Here is a 12,315-nt window from a genome sequence, read left to right on the forward strand (position 1 = left end):
AAAAAAGGGGCATCACCTTTTAGGTTTCGAAGCAGAGTTTGACCTCTGTCAAAGCATGATAGGAGGCTCTGAGCAGCTTCTTCCACAGTCCAACAATACTGGTAACAGTACTCCATTTTCTTAATTTAATTAATTAATTGATAACAATTTTATTCATTGTTATATACAACTCCTTATCCTCCGAATATTTGATATCCTATTTTTTTATATCCAACGTTCTTGTAAGAATGTCTATCGTATTATTCCTCGTTATCCATTGGGATGGGTTTTAATAATTTTTTAAAAATTACATTTTTACCCCAAACGAGGCACAGTGCCACATTGGTGTAGGGGGCTACTATCAGGGACATGACTTGCAGGGATACTATGTAGCGAGTTGAGCAGCAAGATATCTGTTCACCTTATACTTGAACTTATGCATGTTCTGGGGAAGAAACTATTAGGGATCTTTATAGTGTAGGGGTGGAACTTTGTTGCTTGTTTGGTTTGTCGGAGGTATTTACGGCGAGGGGGTACAGGGCTAGTAGTTCGTCGGAGCATCTCTATTAAAATACTTGTAAAACAGGCAGAGGGATGCAATATTCCGTCCATGGGACAGAGGCTGAAGCTTAGATGACAGTTCAGGACCTATCCGGTTGGCTACTCTCTTTTGAACCCTGTCCAGGAGTGAGAGACTCGAAGCAGATGCACCAGCCCAAATGTGGCAACATATATGGGCGAATGGTGGCTTTATAGATATGGTACAGGATACTTTAAGGCGCAAGTAACTTTTTAGCACAGTCCATCTTCTTGGCAGCAGTTTCGGCAATGCCCTCGATATGTCTGTTCCAACTCATGTTCCTTGTGAACGTTAAGCCGTATTCTTCTATATTTTACGGTATAATCGTGTTGATACCCCGGTTATCGCTAGATCACCGAAATTAAATGACGAAGAGTTTGGCCAATATCACATGGGTGTCAAACAACAGCATATTTTGTCAGTGAACTTTGTTCGTTGTTTTCCTTTGCTGATTTTTCGGAAAACTTTTCCTAACAGCAAGCTTTTTTCCAAGCCGTCCGCCCGCGTTAAATGGCCGAAGACTTCCTCGTTTATTTTCCTTTCTTCTTAGCTTTTACGATCACATTAAACAAGACCTGAAGTTTACGATGCAAATTAGCTCTAATCAAATGACTTAATTGCTTTCTGTTATTACAATCCCTTGGAAAGAAAACGTGATACGAAGAGTATGTACATGGGTATGACATCATCGCATTGAAACACTGGTTCTGATGCATAGGTTCATATTGGAGATGACGTGGATGATAACTGAAATAATGTCAATGATCACAACACTGAGGAAGACATTTATAACAGACTGGGATAATAATGCCATATATCTGTTTGCATCATGACGGCTGTGATGATAATTCTTTTATCATATAATACGGAGCTGGGGCATTTATACAGTTCTTGTTAACACAGAGGAGGGAAGACATTATTTGAGGGGGTGTATACAAAGTTCATTAAGGGATTATGACAAAACACATTTAACTTTTCGGTTGTAAGGAATAACGACACGAAGACAACACTTGATGATAATTTCTTTATTCATCTGTCGGCCGATTGATTATGTCAGGAATTCAAACTTGTATAACTACATGGTCTCTCTTCTACCCTTCACCTCTAAGGGTCTCCCAGTCTCAAACTAATCTATCACTAGGTGTTATTCTGCTAATATCTTCTTCTAACTTCGAACTCTCCGATTCAATATATTGAGAAACTCTTTTGTTTATGACGTCAGAGACCTACTGTCAACCAACGTGACTATTTTACGCTTTCAAGATATGTCTGTCCAAACACATTTTTGGCAAACAAAGAATTTCCCGTTTTAATTGTTCAATCTCTAACCTATTTTTAATTTATAAACTCGCACTGCCCATTCTTTTAAATGGCATATTTAATATCCAGTTATTCTAAAAGAACGGACATAGAATTTTAAGAGGAAAAAACCCTTAGCAAAAGAAATATATATATATATATATATATATATATATATATATATATATATATATATATATATATATATATATATATATATATAATCTATTTTTGCTGGTTAGCGAAATTTTTGAAAACGGTGGAGAAAAGAGTTTTTAAAAGAAAATAAAAGTCTACAGAAAAATGAAAAAGAATACTCAGCAATATTCACTTTTACCTATACAAGTTTTTATCACTGATATTGAGCCCTTTAAATCTGGGTAAGGTTGTTTTTCTATAAATATATTTCCCTATATTTATGATTCTACACTTTCGAATTAGAAAAGTTTTTTATTAATCTTTTCTTTATTTCCAAAATTTTCTCATATATATATATATATATATATATATATATATATATATAATATATATATATATATTATATATATATATATATATATATAATCATTTACTATAATAGTTAAACACCTACAGATACTAGTCTTTCATCCTTTCGGGAATGTTCAGTGCAGTGTGTCACGATTAACACCAGTCGATAGATCCGAACCCAGCAACACAAGACATCTCTGGCTTGATTAGCAAAGACCGTATCCATTCGGCTACCATTAACCGCGTGAAATAACGTTGCATTTAAACATTTTATTTTTTAAATGTTTTTACTTCAGTCAGATTGATCTAATCGTTATACGATGATCTTAACTGAGCGACTTAATTCAACTGAAAGTGCTCAACAATAAGAAACGAGTTTAGATAGTTAAAACGAAAAGAGATTTAACACTTTTCAGATATGCACTATGATATAAAATAGTAATTGCAATTCTTGCATCATATTTTGAAAGAAGGACTAGAAGATAAAAGATTAAACTACAAAAGCGATCATGTCTACTGGCGATAGCTTTATAAAATAAAACACACTACTGCTCCCAACACATCGGGAGTGTGGAAAATGAATTTATGTTTTGTTTAATCTATTTTATTATAATGTATGAGGACAAAATATTCAAATATATCATATACAACCTGGCAACGCCGGGTACTTCAGCTAGTATCTCTCTCTCTCTCTCTCTCTCTCTCTCTCTATATATATATATAGAGAGAGAGAGAGAGAGAGAGAGAGAGAGAGAGGGGGGGGAGGGAGAAGGAGAGAGATTATTTCATTTGTTATTCTTTTTTTAATTGTTATTAATTGTCAATAATTTATTATTCATATAATCATACATCATTATCATAATATATATACTTGTTAATTGCTAATAATTTATCATTTTTAAATTCGTTTTTTTTTTCAGTGGTTCGTTTAGCCAATTAAATTACGATGGTCTATCGCGGACTTACTTGCTATCCGTCCACCTGACCAAAAGTTTTGACTAGTCTTAATATTATTGTAGGGACCTTCAGTTGTTTACCATGAAAAACTGTTCTGAGGAATTTAAAAACAAGCAGTATTCCATATCATGGCACCCCAGCAGTGTTGATCAAACACCACCTCCTTCAAGAGAAGAAAATATAGATAGATAGATAGATAGATAGATAAGCTATTTACTCTTATTGTTTGTTTTTAATATCATTCTATTATTATTTTACATTTCGTTCTGTTCTCGATTGCTTGTTTAGCCAATACGATTCCGATGGTCTTCTTGCCGGCATACCTGCTCTCCATCGACCGCACCAAAGACGAAGTCGCCCTACTGATGTCCATCTCGGGAATCGCGTGTACCGTTGGCCAGTTCCTGGTTGGCACCCTTGTCGACTTTGCGCACGTCCCCAGTCAGTATTTATTGACTTTGTCCATGGTCACCCTCGCTGCTTTCACATTCGCCATGACGATCGGCCGTGTCTTCTGGTCCATCACTCTCATCGTCATGATTTGGTCAATCACTCTGGGTAAGTTTTGTTACCATCTACATACTCGTATCTCCGTTGGAGTGTTTGAAATAGGGGTAAATATCTAGGATCCTGTAGGATGCCCCATCCCCAGCTTAAACAAAATAAGAAAAATTGAACAAGAATACTCGTCTGTTTGTATGTGTAGATAAAGAATTCTAAAAAATAGTTCCTGCAAATATAATTACTTTTTATTTATTGCTAGCAAGAGGCCCCGAAGTTTCTCGGAATTGAATGATAATAACTACAAGGGTTGTTCCAGAAAGGACGCCTTTTTATTTTTAAAACTTAATAAGTTGAAGAGCTCTGAAGACAGGAGTGGTACGAATAAAACGAACGATCTTCTGTGCTCAAGAAATTCAATTATGCGTCTCTGCTTCTAACGCACATCCACTACAGATGTAGATTACTGTTTATTAAATTAAAAAAAGTAAAAAATAATAATAAAGAAATAAATAAAATTACGTCCAAATAAAAAATGGGCGATTTTCTAAAAAAAAGCAGCCGATCTCCAATGTGGAGACGTTAACCTTAATATCGTTTAAAAAATCAATAACAAAAATTACGTAAATATATAAACGATAAAAACTAAACAGTAAATTGTCTATGGCATCATACCGTAATGGATTAAGACGCTGGACTGAAATACATAAGGTCCGGGGTTCGATTTCTAACAACAGTCAAGCTACACTGAAGAGGGGTGGGGGCCCTGAAACACGCGTGTACGTAGATTACTGTTTATAAAAAAAGTAATAATAATAATAATAATAATAATAATAATAATAATAAATAAATAAATAAAAGTACGTCCAAATAAAAAATGGGCGATTTTCTAAAAAGAACACCCGATCTCCAAGGTGGATACGTTAACCTTAATATCGTTTAAAAAATCAATAACAAAAACTATATATATATATATATATATATATATATATATATATATATATATAAGTAAATTCTTGGTACAGCAAAATGGAAGGAGAAATTTCAGAGGAAACATAATTTAATTTAAATACCAAAGAAACAAAAAAAAATGGGCAGGTGAAATTATTAAAATTTCCTTAAGGCCTTATCGTCTGACCCTCTAAGAGGAAACGTCAGAATGATAAATTAAAAGCTAAGAATCGAATGAGGAAAGAGGGGAATTTGGTTTCAGTTGGAAGACCAGTAAGAGAAAAAAAATTATAATCTCACTGTTCAGGTGGTTTTAAATCAGTAAATATTTCCAACTGATGTTTCAAAATCTTTTGTCTACACAGGCTAGGTCGAGAGTTATTAATGACTAACGCCTCAATGATATTGAGATGATAGTTCGACCTAGCACTGTATAAAACAGATGGGTGGTTTTCTGTTTTATACAGTGCTAGGTCGAACTATCATCTCAATATCATTGAGGCGTTAGTCATTAATAACTCTCGACCTAGCCTGTGTAGACAAAAGATTTTGAAACATCAGTTGGAAATATTTACTGATTTAAAACCACCTGAACAGTGAGATTATAATTTTTTTTTTTTTTTTTTTTTCTCACTGGTCTTCCAACTGAAACCAAATTCCCCTCTTTCCTCATTCGATTCTTAGCTTTTAATTTATCATTCTGATGTTTCCTCTTAGAGGGTCAGACGATAAGGCCTTAAGGAAATTTTGATATATATATATATATATATATATATATATATATATATATATATATATATATATATACTCGTAGCCAAATTAAATATTGAAATGGATAAACATATATTTTATTATTCTTCTTATGTTTTGTCCAATACGGAAGAATTTGTTTTATCTGTTGGCTTACAATTTTGCATTCCTCCCCTTTATGTTGATAAAATTTCAATATTTAGTGAAATTGAATTATCATATACTCAATTAAAACACCATTCGCCTATCTCCACTGATGAATTAACTAGTGTTAAAATTCAGTTGGGCGAATTAGGTCGGAGGTTTTCTGCCATAAATACTAAATGCTCATATCTTTTGGTTTTATTGATGAAAATTTGAAGGCTTTTTGAAGATTATAATGCTATTTTGTGGTTAATATTTTATGACCAATAAAATATTCCCAAATTTGCCTACATTTGTATGTATAGTGTCCCGGCTGGTCAGCTTCAGTTTTGCTGCTTTGGGGTGAATTTTGCTTAGGGTTTTTTTTGTTTTTTTGTTTTTTTTTTTTTTTTGCTTGGTTGTCTCCCCTGTGTCCTTGCCAGACCACTACTATATATAGTTTTATATAGAGAGAGCTATATAAGAATTTTGCATTTATAACATGTGATCTAAATGGTTACCTGAATATACATAATTTTTTTCAGGATTTGGTATCTCCTTGCGTGTAATTGTGGCAATGGATTTAACCGGAATGGATGACTTTTCTCGGGCCTATAGTCAGCTGATGTTGTTTAATGGAATTGGTTATGCCATAGCTCCACCGCTTTCAGGAAAGTAACGCACAGAATATCCATATAACATTCTATCTCTACATCTATTTCAGTTTTATAAATCGAAATTGTGAGAGTTTAACAGAAGTTGTGTCCATTAAACCTTTTAAGATACCCCGAAGAAATTGAAACTTAAATATTTATTGATTTCGCTCCCAATATACCCTCTCTGCATAAAACTAAATTAAACTAATTACATCCCATGTATGGTCCCTTACGCCTAGCAAATATGGCTCAAATTTCATAATGATCGGTGAATTAGTTTAGGAGTGAGTTCTGTACATATAATTACATAAACATATTACTATACTTATCTTTATAAAGATAGAGATATACACGTGTATGTGTTTTAAAATAACTTTAAAGGTTATCAAAAAAAAATCTTAAATCATTCATATTATACATGAGCAGGGAGACTCGACCTTGCCCGGAATGGAATGAGAATCAACTAATGTTTCGACATTTGGAATACTTTTATTGTCATCGGATCGGTAAAGTCGCCCACTTTTAAATTAAATCGTTTGATTGACTGTTCTAATCGTGGGCCCACCGAAGTGCATATAGGCTGTTTATTATACAAACATTATTGATTACACATGTGCATACATGTTTCAGTGGAATCTCAATTCAAAGAGACCACCTCACCAGACCAAAATGGTGGATGTTATTGAAATATTTCTCCCCACAATCTCCGGCCTTGATGGAGGGGAGACTAAAACTTGCTGCTTTGGTTTTAAAAGATTTGAAATAACAGCAATGGGATATTATGCTCCAAATATTTCTCCTCTCCTTTGGGTACGGCTATGAATGTCTCCAGCATCAAATAATCCTTATACACTGTAAAATTTACTTTATGTATGAAAACCAAGAAGGGGTAATTTAACATATGAGATATATCTGGAATCAAGTCTCCCCTTACTGTTATTTCAGATCATTTTTAATAATAGTAGCAAGTTTTAGTATTCTCTCAATCGAGGCCAGAGGTTTAAGAGAAATATCAGATATTTTGTAATTCATATGCAAAACTAAGAAAACAAATAATGATAATTGAAATATTTTATAGCTGTAAAAAAATTACCTAAAATAGGTAGCAGTTCCATACGCCTCCTTGCAGTGACTTAGTTCACAATACATTATATTTTACGTTGCATCAACACGTTATCACTGCATTGTTGTTTATTTAGACCAATGAAGCACACAAGCAGGTTTAAATTAATTGCTTTTAACGAGATGCTCCATGATAGCTACCTGGTTAGGAGCACATGCTCGACAGTCGAGATACAATTCCGGTTTTACCACCTTGTGGGTTTAACCACAGTGTAGAGCTGTGATACAGTGAAACAGTTTTGGAGGGTAGTTTTAATTCCACAATAACCAATAATATGTGTTTTATAATACGGTGTCTCTCTTTTGTGTTACAATTGTTTCATAACCATTCAGACAAGCTTAAACTGTATCGTAAAAAAATATTCCAAAATGGCTAATCTTCAGACACAAAATACAAATCTAATACATATTTAAAGCACACACCACTTGTTATTTACAAGAAGCTCTCTAATAGGCTCATAGGAGTAGTGGCTGATGGGCAGAAATCAGAGGCCCACAGTATTAATGCTGGAGTCCCCCAGGGGTCCATCCTGGGCCCAACTCTCTTCCTGATCTACATCAATGATCTCCCAAAACACATACTTAAATCATTCGTTGACATCTATGCTGATGACACGATCATCTATGGCAACATATCAAAGGGCGTAGATGACAACGTTCTCTTTGATAATCTCTCCCCTGATCTCGAGCGCGTGGTACAGTGGGGGAAGAGGTGGCTGGTTACTTTTAATGCCTATAAAACCAAGCTCCTATCTTTACACCATCAACGCTCTGATCCCTATCTGGCATCAATTGAAATAGATGGCTCTCGTCTTGAGGAGGTTCCATGTTTTGATAAGCTTCTGGGTTTGACCTTTACCCCTGATCTGAAATGGAACACGTACATCAAGTCTGTTGCTCAGGTCGTTGGGAAAATGGTGGGATCCTTCTACTGCTCCAGAATATATCTCACTACTGATACCATTCTCTATCTGTATAAAAAACAAGTATGTCCAAGGATGCAGTACTGCTGCCACATCTGGGCTGGAGCTGCTAAAAACAGCCTATCCTGCCTTGACAGAGTATAAAATAAGCTTCGTGGCTTAGTGGGGGATGCCCTTTTCTCTTCCCTGCAACCTCTCTCCCACAGAAGAGACGTTGCGAGCCTGTCTTTGTTTTATCATTACTTCCATGGCAAGTGCTCGCCCGAGCTCCAATCTCTCATCCCCCCTCGCCAATCTTTCACGAAAAACACCCGTCTAGCTGAAAGCACTGTCAGTAATTTTCTCAACTCTTTATCTGTGCCAAAATCAAAACATAGATTCCATGAACAAAGCTTCTTTCTTAGAAGTGCACGCCTGTGGAAGTCTCTTCCGTTTTTTGTTTCCCACCTGTCTTCAAGTCCAACATAAACAAATTCCTGATAAATAGCCCTCTTAAGTAAGACACTTTATCAAATCTCCGATACTAGCGATTACTACGATACTATCCCATTGATTACTGTACACACAATAATCCTTATCCCCGTGTAGCTTTCGGGCCTTGATAAGTGGTGACCTCCATGTAAAAAAAAACTCTCCCAGAACACCAAAGAGATACAGTAAAACACATGTTGTGATATATGGCTGTCTTGGTTATTGTGGAATTATAATGCATATGCTCGATTCTGATAATCGTTGACCTTGATTAAACGGGTCAATTAACTCTTGGTTAATTGGTATATAAACAATACCGGAATTGAATAAGTAAATTCTTGGTAAAAAAAAAAAAATTTAGTGTGTGTGTGTGTGTGTGTGTGTGTGTGTGTGTGTGTGTGTGTGTGTGTGTGTGTGTGTGTGTGTTTTGGACAATGATAAAATATGCCATAGAGCTGGAAAATATGGAAATGCGAAAAGAGCATATTACTTTCAAATGTAAATTGCTACGCTTAACTCTCTCTCTCTCTCTCTCTCTCTCTCTCTCTCTCTCTCTCTCTTTCATCATCCTTCAGTTGAAAAACTACTCTCATAAACTAAACTTTTTTTCCCCTGTGAACTGCAGTATGCTGTCGGTTCCGTTTCAATTATATTAGCTCAACCATTCCAGGCTTTGTATTTTCTCTTTCTTTTACTGATAATCGCCAGAGAATCAACTGGGGAATGCCAACAAGGTTACGCAAGCATTTTTACAGGCCATAGTGCTCCTCCTCCTCGGGAGCTTTGGATCTTCAATCCCATTTTCCGACCCTTGTGTCACATCATTCCATCGTGGAAGAGAGATAAATTACATTTCGCACCAACACCGCCATGCTCAATTCATTTTTCTATCCTCTTTTCTTGCTTGTCCTTCCCCTTTCATATTTGACTTACTCTCTCGTTATCTGTCTGTCTTTTTGTTTCTCTCACTCTCTCTCTCTCTCTCTCTCTCTCTCTCTCCCTCCCTCCCTCCCTCTTCCGGTGATTTTATTATATTTAAATGTTTTCTGCAGTATTTTCCTTGGGTAGCGTTCGTAACGTATATGGACTGAGAATTGTCCTCACACACACATTCTCACTTTTATAGATATATAGATATATCATCAATTTTATAGATATATCATCAATTCTTCGATACAACAGAGTCTGTCATAAGAAACGATATATAATTGATACTTAAGCATCCGATGAACATCAATAATTTCCTTTCTCTCTGCCTGTGTATAAAACTAAACGAAAGTTTCATGAGTAAAGCTTCTTTTCTAGAACTGCCCGTCTGTGAAACACAAAACCGCGCGACGGCTTTCCGGGTGACTATACCCTCTTCAGATTCAAGTCTAGTGTACACAAATTCTTGTTGAGCTGTTCTCTTAAATAATCAAATCCTACCCAATTTTTACCGATCATCATTGTGATGTCTCACTGGCTTAACTCTTATTCTAGTATTGTCTTTGGGCCTTGATAAGCGGTGATCACTTAGTAAAAAATTCTTCTATTTCATGTATCATTCGAAAGCGAAAATTGTATACTTTTCGTTGAAAAGAAAAATAATTCTAGCTGTTCCAAAGTGCCGCGTAGTTCCTGGAAGATTTCCAAATTGCATCAAATTCTATGGAGAGCTTTAATATTTCTTTTAATAAACATCAGGATTTATTCTCTCTCCTCTGATCTCGAGCACGTGGTTCAGTGGGGGAAGATGTGGCTGGTTACCTTTAATGCATCCAAAACCAAACTCCTTTCCTTACATCATCAACGCTCTGATCCCCAGCTGGCATCAATTGTGATTGATGGCTCTCGTCTGGGTGAGGCCCCATGTTTTGACAAGCTTTTGGGTTTGACCTTTACTGCTGATCTGAAATGGAACACGTACATCAAGTCTGTTGCCAAGGTCGCTGGAAAGATGGTGGGATCCTGCTACCGCTCCAGAAGATATCTCACTACTGATGCAATTCTCTATCTTATAGATATATATATATATATATATATATATATATATATATATATATATATATATATATATATAAGTACGTCCAAGGATGGAATACTGTTGCCATATCTGGGCAGGAGCTGCTAAAAACAGCCTATCCTGCCTTGACAGAGTACAAAATAGACTTCGTGGCTTAGTGGGGGATGCCCTTTTCTCTACCCTGCAAGCTCTCTCCCACAGAAGAGACGTTGCGAGCCTATCCTTGTTTTATCGTTATTTCCATGGCAGGTGTTCGTCTGAACTCCAATCTCTGGTCCCCCCTCGCCAATCTTTCACGAAAAACACCCGTCTAGCTGAATCCACTGTGAAAAATTCCCCCCACTCTATATCTGTGCCTAAATCAAAACGCGGATTCCATAAACAAAGCTTCTTTCTTAGAACTGCACGCCTGTGGAACTCTGTTCCGTCTGCCTGCTTCCCTCCGGACTACAACTTGGATGTCTTCAAGTCCAATGTTAACAAATTCCTAATGAACCGCCCCTTTAATTAAACACTTCATCAAATCTCCACACTCACGTAATGTACTTGCAATAACCCTTATCCCTGAGTGGCTTTCGGGCCTTGATAAGTGGTGATCACTGTGTAAAAAAAAAATTAAAACTCTGATTTATTTTTAGATGAGGGCTGATTGTTTATATTACGTGTATTAATCGGACTACTGTTCTCATCTTGAATGTTATTTGTGCGACGTTTCGGTCGGATTGTCATTTCAGCGTCCTCAAGCACGTTCGTTGTTGTTTAAAAAAACAAAAAAGGGAGAAAAATTACTGGCCCTGTAGATATTTTCGTATTCTTTTAGTTACTCTGTATTTTATTTGTCAACAATTTTTTTCACACTTACGAAACAACAACCATAAAATACAGACTAACTAAAAAAAATACGGAAATATCTACAGAGCCAGTAACTTTTCTATTTTCTTTTCCAAACAACCATTATGCCTGAGGACGGTCGAAGGCCAATCCGACTGAACCGTTGCACAAATAAAAATTAGGATTTATGTTGTAAAACACGTAAGTGCAGCCTTTGTTAGTTTCTGTATTTATGTTGTATATTCTTTACACGTGTTACGTTTATGTTGCAAAACAATTATACAGTCACTTATAGCGGACCTTATATATATGTTTATCTTTTTTATTTTTCAGGCTGGTTATTCGACGTCACTCACTCATTTTCCGCCATTTTCTACTCCAGTGCAGCCAGCCTTTTATTGGCCACTGTTTTTGCTTTAATCATTAACTACAGAACAAATAAAAAACAACACTAAAATATTTACTGAAAATAAAATCGTTTCTTGTGATCTTTAGTATTTTTTGCATTAGGAAAGTCAAATATACTTGTATTGTTTCGTTGTTGTTTCTCTATCTTCCCTTTATCTTTGCGTGCGTATGCATGTTTGTGTCTTTTTTTTTAATTTTCTTCCTTTGAAGATTGGAACGCTGGGTATGGGGCAGCAAAACCAGCTGCCAACATTGCCCTACTTTTTATGT

The 12,315-nt window shown here is 35.8% G+C and overlaps 1 protein-coding gene across 4 annotated transcripts in view; it reads left to right on the forward strand.

Moving 5' to 3' along the window:
- LOC145277962 (monocarboxylate transporter 9-like) overlaps window positions 1-12,112 on the forward strand; it is a 153,340-nt gene extending 141,228 nt beyond the window's left edge. For all 4 annotated transcript variants that reach the window (XM_080130088.1, XM_080130089.1, XM_080130086.1 and 1 more), the window contains exons 7-9: window positions 3,593-3,862; window positions 6,175-6,294; window positions 11,965-12,112. In XM_080130088.1, coding sequence (XP_079986214.1) covers window positions 3,593-3,862; window positions 6,175-6,294; window positions 11,965-12,092 — 518 coding nt within the window. In that variant the 3' untranslated portion in view covers window positions 12,093-12,112. The remainder of the gene's footprint in view (window positions 1-3,592; window positions 3,863-6,174; window positions 6,295-11,964) is intronic.
- The last annotated feature ends 203 nt before the right edge of the window (window positions 12,113-12,315 follow it).

The sequence above is a fragment of the Euprymna scolopes genome, chromosome 6 (assembly GCF_053919585.1).
Source record: "Euprymna scolopes isolate OS-2025 chromosome 6, ASM5391958v1, whole genome shotgun sequence".
Taxonomy (NCBI): Eukaryota; Metazoa; Mollusca; class Cephalopoda; order Sepiida; family Sepiolidae; genus Euprymna; species Euprymna scolopes.